Raw genomic sequence first — 15,514 nt, 5'->3', positions numbered from 1 at the left:
AAAACTATGGGAGAAGAGATTTTAAAACACACAACTAGTTAATTCATCATCAAATGATTTAGGAGCAAAATACCTCTCTGATATCAATTCAACAGACCTTTTACGGAGTAGCATCACACTCCTGTAACATCGTCAGACATTTTTAGAAAATAAAGGATAGAAAATGATGCAGCAGAAGCAGAAATGTCATCTTTTTTATATCCATACCTTCTTCTACCTTGCAGAAACTTGGCAACTACATCACCCACAATCCAACTCGACCACGGAGGGTTTGGTAGGAGATTCACATGTGTTAAGCTAACAACAGAGATGGAAAAGCAAGGTACACAGGCCGCTTCTTTCTAACTTCACGCCTACAGATTTCTCTGTATGGAGTCACATAAATGTCATTCTTTCACTTGTTGTAGCAGTCCCAACGCCTGAAAACAAACTAACTTATTTATGTTAAACAAGTTAGTAACACCCCCACCTCGGTATCTTCACAAAAAGACTGTCTGAGAATCAATTTCAGTTTATAACATCTAACAACCTTTTCAGTTTCATGATGTTATAGGGCAGAGCGTCATGAGGCGGGTGGGTTGATCATGACTGTAACAGAGGCAGAGGGCTTAACAAGCATAGAAAAGGGGGCTTTAAATGCACATGTTAGTAAAGTTAGAAGTGAGAGCGAAATTTCTGAATTAAGTGTTGCCGTCAGATTGCAGGTGGCCTGCTTTACAAGTGAAAACATAATACAGTACAGTACAAAGCACCTGTGTGCCTGTGCATGCTTGATCAAACACATCTGACACGTGGGCATGTGCACACAACGATAATAAAACACTGCAAAACATCAGTTATGCTGCAGGAAATAGCAAACCTAGGCGACTATATCAATTAAAAATTGGGTGGTAAATACAGAGCCAGAATTCATTCCTCCTGTTCAAAAGGAGCCAAATTGATTTGTCCTTTATTAATTGTTCAGTTTAGTAGAAACCAGACGCTGATATGAAAAAGGTGAGGGGCGCCCTCGAGGCATACAGCGTTGGGCCCACTGCCCTGCCATGAAATTCTCTGGAAGACAATGACAGTCATCAAACATCAACATCCATTTGATTTGAACTGGCAGGCTGCCGGCTCTTCACAGGCAGTCCTTCTCCCCAAGGTCTTCACTGGAGGACCACGTCTCTGTCATTCCTCATTTTTTCTTTTCTGTATCGTCCTATCTTTATTTATATATTTCTTTTCCTCTCATCACCAACTGCACAGCAAATAATTAACAATGACACACAAAAGAAGAGAAGGAGAGGGGATTAAAAGAAGGGTTAAAAACAGCAGGAAACCCAGAGATACTCAAAGTTGCCTCAGGGTTGTCGTCACGCACCCCTCCCTCGCCCCCTCCCCCGCGGCAACATTGTGCACAACTGCAATCGAACAAGCAGAAGGAAAATAAAGTCACTATTCTGTTACCAAAATACAGGGACCTGACCTTGGGTGAGTAAAGCCAGCGAGCAGAACGGGATAGTAATAGAATAAAGAGCGGGGATAGAGGGGTAGAGAGAGGATGGGCAATGAAAAGTGGAGTGGAGAGGGAGGACAGTTTGTGAGAGAGAAAGAGTGTCTTAGTTACAATACTGGCAGTGTCCATTATAAAAGCCCTTAAACCCTGTATTTTACAGAACTCTGAGCTTTGCCATGGCTACAAAGAAAAAGAAGACTAAACAACTGAATAGATTTCCTGATGGAGTCTACAGAGATGGTAAAAAGGACAAGAAATTACAAATGACTGAGCAAATGACAAAAAAAAAACACAACTAGTAAACAAACCAGAAAGTAAAAAGCATTCAGGGACTTTTAAGGTTCAGTGAAGTTACGCTGGCAAGGGTATCTATTTGAAAATATGTGCTTCTAGCAATTTATTATTTTTTAAGATTAGGAAACCGGATGATTTGGGGAGGGGAAGGGTGGGGTGCTGAGGAAAAATGGGCTCCTAGCTAATCAGAAGTCAATAGTTAAATAAAGATGTCAACCCAAGGGGACAGAGGCAGTGGATTAACCTCTACCACACAGGCTCAGGTGATAGGGAGGAGAGGTCATGGGGTATTTTTTTACGTTTTAACACCCTCATTCACTGCCTCACTTGCTATAGAAGCACACTCAGTCACGCACATACTAGAACGAGCTGCATCAGGGAGGACGGCCCTCACTGCCGGTCCCTGCAAGCATTAATTCAATCTGTTAAGGGTCAGCTAGTTAGCAGTGTGACCCCGCTAAAAAACACTTTAACTTTATAGAACAGGCAGCTACGGAGAATGCCTTGCAGCACCCCCCCCCAAAAAAAACCTTCGACCCCAAAAACCAGATGGCCTCACAAAGGGGAACATGGGACCCTGAAAGAGAGGAGGTAGTGCAGGGCATACAGGGACAAAGGGCATTCAGGACCGAGATGAGGGTGGATTAGAGAGGGCAAGGGTGCTGCTGAGAGAGTGGGTGGGGAGCAGGAGCATACCCTGAGGTATGTCATTCTTTTTAGAATCAAATGTATAGAAGGTATCATTTTGGATGGGTAGCAATTCATCATTATAATCTGTGACCTAAGTTCAATTTATATCCCAAGTAGGAGTCAAACATCTCTAAACGACCGATTAACACAGGATGGCACGTTTACGGGCCCTCTAAATAACAGATCACGTCATCAGCAAAGTGCCTAATAATGTGTTCTTCAATCCCTACCTTCATCCCTTTATGGTCTTGACTCTGCACTAGCTGCTTGCACCAGAGGCTCAGTAACAACTGCAAATCCATAAGGCTGACAGAAGACATCGTCATTTAATCTAAAATTCTCTAAAATTTATGATATAACAAATGACAGGTATGTGCAATGGGATCATAACACTCTTTCAGTGGCATACAAATGATTGTATTATTACAGGATATTACTATACGGGCATGCGAACACTTCATAAGACCATTAAACACAGCTCATTTACAGGTGACTGCATTCTGCTGTCGTCCCAACTTTTTTTTGTAACCGGGGTCGTAAATACCAATAAAAGGTGCAAGAATGCTGCCCTCATCTGTTGCAAAATGCATGACAACAAATTATTATGCAATTATTTATGATCATGATCACTCCAAACACATCAATGATCATCTGAGATGCAGGCAGGATAATGGTGCTACCTGCTTAAATTGCAAAGCAGATTTTTTGCTGGAAATGCTAACCACCACGTCGCCCCTCTCCCCTGCCAACCACTCACAACCCCCCACCCCCGCCACTTTTGAAATGCAAGCAGTCTGGGTCAGTCACTCAGCTTGTCCGTCCATCTCTCATTCACATTACCTGTACTCTCTTCTATCTACCCTACCTTTCTCTCTCTCTCTCTCTCTCTCTTTTCACCGTGCCCTGGTATGATCAAAGACAGCTTTGTGACACTGTGCGAGGCATCCAGGAAGCAGAAAACATCAAACCGCTAAAGAGCAATGTGCAAAAAGACAGACATAGAGAGACAGAGACGCACATGCAAGTGTGGGTGTTCGTGTGTGTGTGTGTGTGTTTGTGTGCGATAAACACATGAATAAATTAACAGGACAAGAGAGAGGGATGACTTTGTCTCTACCTTCAGCATGTCGATGAAAGGCAGGAAGGTGTCCCTCTGAAGTCCGTTTTTGTACAGATCTGAAAGAGGAGGGGAGGGCCTGTATTAGAGCTGCTGTTTAGCCTCCTAATAATGTCATTCCCCCGCCGCAGATTGGCAGATAAAGTGGCTATTGATGAACTGAAGGATGGGTGGGGAGGCACGACAAAAGGACTGGGACCAGGAGAGAAAAATGGATTTCTCTACCGGCAGCGGCAGCAACATAAAATTCATTACATTCCCAAACAATGGTGGTGGGAGAAAGGACTGTCGCCTTTTCAGCACGGACAATGTCCACAGCAGCTCGCTGAATAGAGGTTTCAATTAGCTCGGCTGGAACAAATTACATCTGAAGTAGCATCCCTGATAGACAGATAAAACAGATAGGGATGCACACACAAACACGGACAAAGACGCACAGACACACATGAGCCTTAAACTCTCTCCAGCTGCAAACAAGTGGTTGGTGTTGATGTTTGGGCTTAAGCTCCCTACAGTAGGACCTGACACACAAATAACACTCTCTTGATAACTCCTATACTGTAACGGACTGTGTGTATGGGAGATGACTACTACCAAGGTTAAAGAAATGGTTCAATATTTTGGCTCATGCCCTTATTTGCTTCCTTGAGGAGAAGGAGATGGACACCACTCAGAAGTTGGAGGCAGTTAGCTTAGCTTATACAAAGCCTGCCAGTAATTACCAGGATATATTTTGCGTGTTTAATCTGCACAAAAGCCGAAGTGTAAAAACAAAATGCTGTGGTTTTACAGGACGCTGTATACTGGACTATTTTTTGGCCAGGAAGAGTCAATTCCTGGGAACAGTCAGCCGTTTCATCTTCTATAAAACCATGTTTTGTTGTTTTTACACTTTGGCTTTGTACAGAATAGACAATAGGAATATAGTAAGTTAAGAGGTGAGATCTGGCTGCTTTGTTACCTTACTGAAAGGCTATTCCAGCAGCTTCCCTGCTTCCAGTCCTAAACTAAAGCTAACTGGCTGATAACAGTATATTTACCTATTTACTGTTCCGATATGAGAGTGATATTAATCTGCTAACCTCACTTTTAGCAAGAAGGTAAATAATTTCCTAAAACATGAAACTGCTCCTTCAAGACAGTAAAGGGTGTCATGTATGATTTGTAAAGTGTAGCACATCAAGAGTCAGCAATTCATTCATTTTCTAAGACCATTTGCAATTACTCTGGTGCTGCTGATTGCAATGTGTAGATATAATTAGCGCCACCATCAAGAAAACCTATTACTGGAGCGACTTAGGTTAGTCAAAATAAGCACACACAGATGTTCAGCAATTAATGTAAACTGCCTTTGAGATCTGGTGCACAGGGGGTGTCTACTCCAAAAAGACACAATTCATCCCCATAAACCTCCTCAGTCTCATTAAACTCCATCAGCGCATAAGGACAACAAAACGTTACTTTAGCCTATCTCTAAACTCCCCCTCCAAACACATCTAGGGCTTTTTCATAGCAGCATCTCCACATCAATAAAGATGTAAAATATATGCCTTTCATGTCCAGTTGTCTCTTATGGCTTTCAGTGTTCCATTAACCATGTAATTAATACCAAGTAGGCTCTCTATCAAGTTTGCATGGTTTGGCGCTTTGTTCTTAATAGCTAGTAAATATCAGAGATCCGCCTATGAGATCCGCGTCTTTGTCTACGACAGCCATCCACTTCGTACCCACTCGAGACTTTGAGACATCAACATCTTCCCCGGGGAAAGAAAGACGTCAGATAGTACATCACGCATTTATCTCTACCTTTATCGCCGCCTTGCTCATTCCTTCTCCAACCATGCTCCACTGGCAGTAAATGCAACATCAAAGCCTGCTTAAAGGCTGTATCCTGTCGGCGAATGATGTACCAAATGTTCTCGCTTTTTCCACCATTTAATTGCTTTTAAGGTGTTATCCTGTCCTCTGTTGATCCTTGCTAGAGCTGACCATTTTGTGATGAAAGTTTCAATGTATGTAAAGTAACTGAGAAACTTTGCGGAGAAACTTTCTGCTGCTGCTGGATGGTTAAACGAAAATTCAGAGGTTCAGACAGCGGTTAGGACAGTATAAGTGTTGGGGTAGGTTTGAAAGGACTTTGTAATTTATACAAAAAGAAAAATAATTTTAAGATAAATGTTGTGATTTAGTTTTCTCCGGGTACTCCGGCTTTCTCCCACAATACCAAAAACATGCACATTAGGTTAATTGGCTACTCTAAATTGCCCCTAGGTGTGAGTGCGTGGTTGTCTGTCTTTGTGTGTCAGCCCTGCGATTGACTGGCGACCAGTCCAGGGTGTAACCCGCCTCTCGCCTGTAGTCAGCTGGGATAGGCTCCAGCTCCCCCATGACCCTGACGGATAAAGCGGTATAGAAAATGGATGCATCGATGTTGTGATTTAACTATTCAAATGTCTCTACGGTTATGTACAATTGTGACATATTCCTGCAATTTATGTAGATCTGAATAAGATTCTCCTTTACTTTTACTATTTATTAGTTATGATGTCACTTGAGTTCATTTGTAACTAGAACAATGGATCGGTATTACCAGCAGCTGCAAGCTTGCAAACTAAACCATGCAACAGTAATATGATCACTAAGCAATATCTTAAAAAAAACATAATGCATGAAGAAGTAGACCACTTATGTCATACACTGGTCATCATACCATCAGGGGGTCTGTTGGAGGTGGCCACCACCACCACTCCGGTCTTGAACAGCGTATCGAACAGCTGCTTCAGGATCATGGCATCAGCAACGTCGGTCACCTGACAGAACAGAATCAGAGAAGAAGAGAGACACTCATGCACTGTATAATTTACCTTTTCTTGCCACACCACGTGTGTGCGTCTGAGGTCAAACTGTGCCGTCAACACTCCATGTTGATTAGTGTCATTCAGGTGTGCTCATTCAATCCTTTGTCCCTGGTCATGGCCATTCACACTCCGTCCACACACACACACACACACACACACACACACCTAAACCACTTGAACTGACTGCAAATGGTCACGAAGCAGCTTTCTGCTGAAGAGAAGCAGCTGAGGCAAGGCAGCAGTCCTGAGCTAATCAACGGAGCTGGCGTGAGAATTACTGAGAGCAAGCGAGAAAACAAGAGGAAGAAAAGAATAATGAAACACAGCAATGTGAATCCAGACTGGGGTCACGACTGCAGACAAAAGCTTCTATCCAAGATGGCCATATAAAGGCACATAAAGGTGCACTGCATGATCTAGACACAAGGCTACAGGGCTGCAATACATGAATCAAATTCAACTGTTTGCTGACGTTTTCATCTGCATGATTTCCATGAATCCACAATACACAAAGGTCAATGACAACGCTGAAGCAAGGACGTTTGTGAAGAGCTCTGACCTTTCCATTAGTAATCCAGTGCTCTCACTTTTGTTCTTATTCTCTCATCTCTCTCTCTTTCATCTCTGTTGTTCTTTTGAACAATCACGAAGGGAAACATCATGTAACCGTGTGATGCACAGTAGTCAAAGCATCACGTATGTAACATGCCTGATTAAACGCAATGACTGACACCAGCGAGTTGTCAGAGAAGCTGAATTATTTAAGGCTTCTGCTGTTGCTCAGTCGTCAGTCAGTTAGTTCCATTCAATAAGTAAAAGTCTTCTTCCAATATTACAACTAAAAAGATCTCCCCTCACAAAGTTAAACATTATATCCCAGTACATCATCCACATTTAAGTCATCTGAAAGATAAATTTCAAGCTACTTTGTTATTATCTTAAAGGAAAGACATGAAACCTCCTTGACAACTAGGATGTCTTGAATAAAAGAAAGACTTCTGTCCCGCCCTCTCCTCTTACCCCCTCTTACCTACTTTCCTGTCTATAACAGACACTTCTGATGGCCATACCCACAGCATATGCCTCCTTTCATACTCTGGAGAGTCTTCTGCTTTTGCATATTAGCCTCACTGCCCTTGCCAATACTTGATTAACATTTGTGTTAAAGCCTTGATTTCGCTAAGGAGAGGTGGCTAGGGGCATCAAATTAGTGTGTGTGTGTGTGTGCATGATTGTGTGTGTGTGCGTAATGAGAATCAGCAGAAAGCCAAGGCTCTGTGTCTCTCTGAAAGGGGCCCCATTTCCTCCGACCGCAGGATTTTATTTTCATTTCAAAAGAATCATTTAAAAATGACCTTTTATACAACCTGGATTTGTTTATTCATGTGCCCTCAACATGGGCATAGTATGAGGGGCAATATTGATTGCTGAATGAGTAGGGGGAGAGGGAAAGAGAATGGGTACCCACAGAATGAGAAAGGTGGAGGGGGACTGATGTAGCACTTGTGAACACAAAAATAATGGTGCAATCTCAGTCAGCCAATGCCGATATTTAAATGAGCATCCAATTACTCAAGCGGCTGTCAGTTTACAGCAAGGCACACGGGTGCCAAATTAGACCTCTTTTGATGTTACACCTCTTTATGTACACAACCTATGAGCAATTTCACAGAGGCTGCACAGTGACTGAGGCCCTGAGACAATGACGCTCAAGCGTTTTCTTCTCACTCTTCTTCTTCTTCCTTTCTCGATCTCTTCCCATCTTTCCATCTCAGACCTCTCAATGGCGAGTATTCATTAGGGGAACCGGGTGGGGGCTGTAAAAGGAGGGAGGGGGGCTACAAATTACTGATAATGGCACGGCGCTAATGAAGAGAATGGAGAAATGTCATTAGCATTTAAGAGGATAAGATCCATCTGACCCGCCGCCGCCAGTCGCTTTCTAGCTCCACTCACTTAAGGAAGCAGGAGAGTGCGACTGATACCCAGAGCCTCATTTGCATGGCTGAGTGGAGGAAGATGCTGATTGGTATATAACACCCCCCCCCCCACCTCTCTCTCTCTCTCACACACACACACACACACACCATCCCCAACTCTCACAACCTCTTGTTTATGCATCACAAACAACGCGCACATGGCTGCTTGTTTCCCCTCCATTCACCGGTAGCAACAGTCGACAAGTGAAAACAGCAAAGCTGGCGACAGCAAACAAAACAAATCAATGAGAATGCACAAACAGTGCCGCAGTTTAAAATGTGAAAGACGGGCGGATGAAAGGAGCAGCTCTTGATCCTCACGGATGCATTGAGAGTGATTAGAGGGAGCAAACGCACCTTCTGTGACCTTTGACCCGCTGGCATTAACTGTAATGATATCAGTAAGAAGAACAACATTGTGCGCCTAACAGATGTGTTTGGCTGGCTAATGACAAAGACAGAAGCACACGTCTTTCGCTGCTGCAGTGAATGACTAACTACCTTACAGAGAATACAGAGAGCTTCAGTAGTGGCTCTCTCCTTTGACACCAAAGGGTAAAATAATGAGAGGTTCTGCAGCAGTAATGGCTGAAGGTGCCTTTTAGTTGTGTAAATCCACTGTGCAAAAACCATGCATTACCGGGTTGTGATGGTTTGGGAACAAACTAAGCGTGTGAGTGCATAAACAAACAACAGGAACAAATCGCTGACTGCTCCAGTTTCAAGGTGATGTCAAAATGATAAGCAATGACGAAACATTATAGTTGGATATGCATGAGAGTACACATGTATTTACTATTACTTGATTAGTAAATTACTACTTTAATACATACTAAGGAGAGGACATGTTTCATTGCTGCTGGCAGTCAATTTACAAGACTGCTATATTTTATAAAGGCCACTAGGTGTCCCCAGTCCTGTTTTGTGGGAATATCAAGACCAGAAACATCCAGTTATCCAGTCAGAAAAAACACCCACTGTGACTGAACATTAACAGTGATCACAGATTTAACTCACATTACAACATTTAACACAACTGTTTCTAGTGAGGCATTGAAAAGCATAAAGCAGGTACCGTAATCCACAAGAGGGGCAAACAAAAAGAGTCAAATGTGTCCTTCTTTTGAAATTTCAAGATCTGTGAGTAAATGTTTAACATCTCATGTCCTGTGCTTTTCTACTGACCTTGACTTTAATATGTAACATTTCTGCTGCTGGCTTGCTATTAACCTTTATTAAAGAACAATAAAGGTTTATCTTATCTTAATGTACCAGTAGTTGCGGCACATGTCAGAATATTGCACAAAAAATAACAGCATTTACTGAAACAGAAACACGACCACCTCTTCCACTTCTTGTATCAGTAGACTGCTTGTAGGTCAGACTGACTGTTGTAGAATACTTTTTCCTTCTTCATTTGATATATTAATTTTAAATATGAGAAATGCACAGCATCTTGGTTACTGTTTTTTTTCTCTTTGAAAACTTGTTTGAAGCTTTAAATTGCCTTAAAAAACAGATAATATTTACACTGTGTACATTATATGCCCCAAAACACAAATTCAGGCTACTTAAAATTCAGTAACTACCCATAAAATCTTTCAAAATCTGGTTTGAAAGACTTTATAGGTAGTTTCTTTAAACCTCCCAGCCAAAAAAAATTTTTCAAAAAATTTCAGCATGCCATCATCATATAAAGTTGTATTAGCAGTACAAGTATCACCTATTATTCAGCACTAGAGTCAAAGTACTGCTGTTTATGCAAATTTATGCAGTTGATGTATGGAAAACCAAAACACACTGAGAATTCTTAATGTCTAGTTTTCCACATGTAGCTAATGTCCAAGCAGGTTTCAAGAACAGACAAACACACACACACACACACGCTGCCGGTAACACACTCGCTCACCTGAAACTCGTCAAAACACAGGAGGCAGGTTTCATTGCTGATCTCCATGGCAACCGGTGATATGGGGTCATAGGTGAACATTTTCCCTAGCCTTCGTTTTGGCAGGCTTTGTTTCCTCCGATGGATCCCTTTAAGCAGTACACAAACGTCAGGCACATCTTAAAACACACCTGCATCGGCAAACCCAGGCCCAATGACAATAATGAATAAAGCGGTAATTTCACCTGTATGCATAATGGTAGACAATTAGCAGGAGGGCTTCAGGACAAACAGAGAGATAAATATAGGATCTCCAGCGCATTAAGAGTCAGAAAACTTCCATGAAGTCATGCAAGCCAACTTTCAGCAGCAGAGTGGGAGGATAATACTAACTTTGGTGGATGTCCAACATGAAGCCATTGAAGTGGACTCTCTTTTTACAAGGGTTTTCCACACGAGAGTAAAACATATCCATGAGCATGGTCTTCCCTGTGCCTGACAGAGAGAGAGAGGGATTAAAGAAAAAGCAATTATTCTAACTTTTCTGTCCTGATCTCAGGCATCTTGTGGAGATTTAGCACAGCAGGAAAAATCACAGTATTGCTTGTTTATTTTATAAAAAGAAATTCTATCTGTGATCTTACCAACGTCTCCATAGATATAGAAACCTTTGGGGGGAGGTGGTGGATTGGCTTCCTCCTTTAGCAGTAAAGGAGGAAAAATTAGGAAATTACTCTGTTATATTTGCTTTATAATAAACAGTTTAAGAGCTGCATTTAATCATAAGCAACAGCGCCTACAGTTAACCATAACTAAACAGGGTTATTGAAAATTAAAGCATAGATGAATTCCTTTTTAAAAATCACAAAACACTATAGCTGTTGACCTAAATAAACTTCGTTATATTCATTACCATATAAGACTGAATCATCGTTTAATAAACAAAGTATGCTGAGGCATTAAGCCACCACTACAGTGTGAGGTTTCACATTCTCCAGACTAGCCCACTGCAGGGGAGGAAGACAAAGGGGATCTAATCAACAAGACAAGCCAGGGTTCCCACGAAAGAAAAGCATCATCAGAGGAACAATGGGGGGATTTGTCAGACAAAACGGAGAGGACTGGATGAGGCTCCATACGAGATGGAGTGGACTTGTCTGTGCAGCCTGTTTAGCGCTGCTAATTGTGATACGGTACTGTTGCATTGAGGTGCTGCTGGAAGTCATTGTGCTGCCTGCCTCCTATCATCAAAAGGTCTTTGCTTCAGAAAAAAATCGTCTTCTGTGTGACCAAGCTGAGAATATCGAGTAAAGCCAAATATCTGTTAAAAAAAAAGAAAAAAGAAGAGCCCAAGCCATGTAACCACGTATGTCATCAGTTTAATCATGACATGTAATGAAAGCTTGTTCCATACGTCATTTAAGAGGACAGATGATAGATGCTTTATTGTGGTTTAACAACAGTGTGGGTGAGGATTGTCCATCTCTGTAATTGGGCAACGGCAAATAGGTTTGGAATTAACTCAGCGCTAAACAGAAAGGTTTGTCCTCTTAAAATTTAATTTAGCAACTATTTCAAGGAGACGGGACTCAGTGTCCCCTGCACTTGGTGTCCACTGCACAAGGAGCACTTGACTCTGGTAAATGCAGACAATGGCCAATTGAGAACTAAATGAAAAAAACAAACTTGTACTCATCCTCTCTCTCTGCCCTCTCTCCACGCTCCACCCCTCTACCCCCTCCATCCCTCCATCCCTGCCTGTCCTGTGCTGGAGTGAAATACTGGAAGAGCAACAAGCTTTTCCTGTCTGCTTTGGCATAACACTGTGTGACTTCTCTCTGACTTCCCAAGCTGCCCTCTGGCATTGTGGGGTAATTGTCAGTGGTGGCTGGAAGCCATTCTGCCACGGCAGAGTGGAGAAGGACAAGGCTGTCCCTCAGCCACTCTGTCTATTTGAGCTCTGTGGCCTTGTCTCACCTGCTGGTGGAGGACAGAGACTGGCACATGGGTGGAAAGTTCACATGCAGGACGTGGCAATTTCGACTTTGAAATGACTTCAGGAAGACTGCATCTGAACAAGTTTACCGACAGCCAGGGAAGTCACTAACAAGGTAAATGGAGTGATTGTGGGAGTCTCCGTTTGGTTTAACTGGTCCAAGTGTCCTGCTGGAGACCTGCAATGTACAGGAGGACTCCATGGTGCAGGTTTGACTTGAAGAGGATGGCTCCCTCGAAACAATGGCCCATTGTTAGCAGACCATCCGCAAAACCACGCCACATTGGGTCAATATTAAGTCAAGTGTACTCTCTTCGCAGACTTGGTCAGTTAGTGAGGACAATGGCGGCACTTTCACAGAGAGAACAGACACCGAAAGGACAGTGGTATGACCTGATTCAAACCAGAATAATTGCACAAGTACTCCAGTCAGTGTGTATGTGTGTGTGAGAGACAGAGCAAGAAATAAGGTGCAAAAGGAGAGGGGGGGCTGTGGTGTTGATACCCTAACACCAAAGTGTTTGTCAGAGTCCCGAATCAAAAGCAAAAAGGACAAGAATGGCCCAGACAATAGGGATCCCCTCATTACTGCATGGGGACGGTGAGAGAGTGAGAGGGGTGCCGGGACGGGCCCAGCAGGAGGTCTGCCCTGCTGCCTTCCAAAATCTCTGCCTAACCCTATGTGTCTGTGCCAGCTAACCAAAAAAAAAAAAAAAAAAAAACCCTCCCACCATCAAATACTAGACAGTCAGCTCTCCTGACCTAAAAACAACAACAGCCCCCTACATTATGCCGTTCCAAAACTCACATGCACAATACACTTCCCAGACCCCTCCCCTTGACCTGAGCCCCATGGCCACCATCAGTGATACAACTGGAGTACAGTGCAGTGGACTCTGTGAAGTCCCTCCATATGTGAGATGTCAGCGGGGGTTTATGGCAGAACGAGAATCCAGATGCCACACTGTAAAAAAGCTTTAAACAAATCTGTGCTACAATTTAAATTCTATACAGCATCCAATATCACTCATCCTCATTTTCTATCTTGTGTCTACAACATGTACACCACTAACCCTCTGGTATTAAGCAAAACTACGCCTCAATCATTTTAATTACGAAATGATGATGATCCACAAGTGTCCAAAAGCTAATCTATAACTGACTATGGATTGTAGTGAATGGGGGAATGATTTCAGATGTCACCGCAGTCTTGAGCATAGTTTTTGAAGTGGAAGTAGCAGCTTGACCAAAAAAAAAAAAAAAAAAAAAAAAGACTCAAATAGGTCAATTTTTCAGCTTTTTGATGAGCAAACTACCTCCCAAACAATAGTAATGGTAATATATATAACATAGGTCTTCCATTATTTCTACTACCCAGCAGTGAAAGGTGCGAGAGTTGATTGAGTGAACAGTGTATGTTTTGGGTTAGTAACACGAAACTGTTCAACTCAAGTCAGACAGAAGTAATACAACAGGTAGTTAGGAAGAGCTTAGGAGACTAGTTGCATGTCAAAAATCCACCAATAAGAAACAGTCTAAATCACAAGGACAATCACAGTAACAGACTTTTTGTTTAGCTCAAAATCTTTTAGTACAGTATTGCTGCATACGAATCATGCATGGATTTCATGACAACCTTGAGAAAAAAAATCTTAACAAAGCACTTTTGTGCAGTTTGCTGGTATGAGCACACTGTATTCAGTTGGTGAGTATATGTTGAAGATTTGATTATCAGTTTATGAATTATTCCATTATGACCTTCATACCTTTACCTTAGCTGCAGGTCCACCGTCTTTGTTTCTGGCTGATGCAATGTCGGAGTCTTTATCTTTTGGAAGCAGACTGTGGTTGTCTTTTGAGTTTACCCTCGGTGGGTTCAAGTACATGTGGTTACTGTAGCTCTTCAGGGTGTACTGAAGCTGAGAAAGATGCTGGAGGACGCTTCTCTGTTGAGCATCTTCCCTCAGGGAGCCACACTGAACGAGGCGTTCATAGAATCCAGTAGTTTCACTAGAGGCACAAATATCTGCTGCTGGAGACTGAGGGTAGCAGGATGGTGCAGATGAACTGCATGTCCTCCAACTAGTACAACCTTGAAGCATTACAGGAAAGGTAATCTTAGTTAATCGTTACCCAGCGCCTCCAGGAGGAAAAACCTTATTTTATGAGGTGCAATAAAACCGTCATTAGAAAGAGAAGAGTGTTACGTGAAGTGTAATCCAGAGGCTATGGGTGAAAGAAGCAGCCAGCAAAGTTACCAAACGTGTTTCCTCAGAGGACTTGTCACATCACATATCCTGAATGCCATTAAATACAACACGACGATAAGCCACTTACCCCTTCCAGTGCAACTGGCTGAGAGACGACAAATCCTCTTTGGGGTCAGGACAGTGTCTTTTAGCAAATGTTTTATTGAGAGTCTGACAGCTGCAGGGGCCGTGTAGGCCGCCATGATGTTTCAAAACGCGAAAACTTTATTGATATTCATTTGACACAAACGTACAGCCTATAGCTGCATGACACATGCATAGAAGGGAGAGAATAGAAGTTAATTGTGACAAGAATAAATGTAATCGAATATGATAAAAAGTCTTAATTATCTCTTTATATTTAAGAGCGTAAATAACGAGAAAACCTGCTGTAAATTTTAAGCATATACAGATCCATGTTGTCTATATTACATGACGATCTGATTGTTTTAGGATAAAATATTCCGTTTGTCATATTCGAAGCAAAGGTATTTTAAATTAATATTATTTTGAGTATAAAATCCTGGAGTATCAAGACTGCTGAACGTCCGATAACTTGCGTTTTATAGTTTAGCAGCACGTACTTTTCAATACGAAGAGCAATAAGTCCGGATTACACAAATAAAATGACTAAAAAATGTAAAGTCAAAATTGAAAAGCAAATTGAAGACGTGAAAACAGCCAATGTGCCTGGCGGGGTTGTAAACAAACCGAGCAGCAGGTGGCCCGAGCACTGTCAGCTGAACCTCAGCTGATCGGAAGTGCAGCGTGCTGGCCTTTGAAGCTAGCGAAAGTGAGAGATTGAACAACACCGGAATAGGAGTTGCTTGGTTTCAACATAAAAGGTACTGTTACATGTTGTTATCTTTGCAAAAGATGGAGTCTATCGGAAAAGTATGAATATAACTATGTCGTATCAGTAAATAGAGACACTGTCCTAAAGTA

At 42.3% G+C, this 15,514-nt stretch overlaps 1 protein-coding gene across 2 annotated transcripts in view; it reads right to left on the bottom strand.

Annotated features, from left to right (window-relative positions):
- afg1lb (AFG1 like ATPase b) overlaps window positions 1–15,310 on the bottom strand; it is a 24,939-nt gene extending 9,629 nt beyond the window's left edge. Inside the window, exons 1-7 of one of the 2 annotated variants that reach the window (XM_046372641.1) lie at window positions 14,658–15,310; window positions 14,087–14,412; window positions 10,969–11,023; window positions 10,718–10,819; window positions 10,346–10,473; window positions 6,310–6,409; window positions 3,600–3,658 (exon numbers count right to left, since the gene is read on the bottom strand). In XM_046372641.1, coding sequence (XP_046228597.1) covers window positions 3,600–3,658; window positions 6,310–6,409; window positions 10,346–10,473; window positions 10,718–10,819; window positions 10,969–11,023; window positions 14,087–14,412; window positions 14,658–14,772 — 885 coding nt within the window. In that variant the 5' untranslated portion in view covers window positions 14,773–15,310. The remainder of the gene's footprint in view (window positions 1–3,599; window positions 3,659–6,309; window positions 6,410–10,345; window positions 10,474–10,717; window positions 10,820–10,968; window positions 11,024–14,086; window positions 14,413–14,657) is intronic. The other variant, XM_046372642.1, reaches the window with a different exon arrangement.
- Window positions 15,311–15,514: the final 204 nt, after the last annotated feature.

The sequence above is a fragment of the Scatophagus argus genome, chromosome 19 (assembly GCF_020382885.2).
Source record: "Scatophagus argus isolate fScaArg1 chromosome 19, fScaArg1.pri, whole genome shotgun sequence".
NCBI lineage: Eukaryota > Metazoa > Chordata > Actinopteri > Scatophagidae > Scatophagus > Scatophagus argus.
This window is presented reverse-complemented; position numbering and strand designations above follow the sequence as displayed.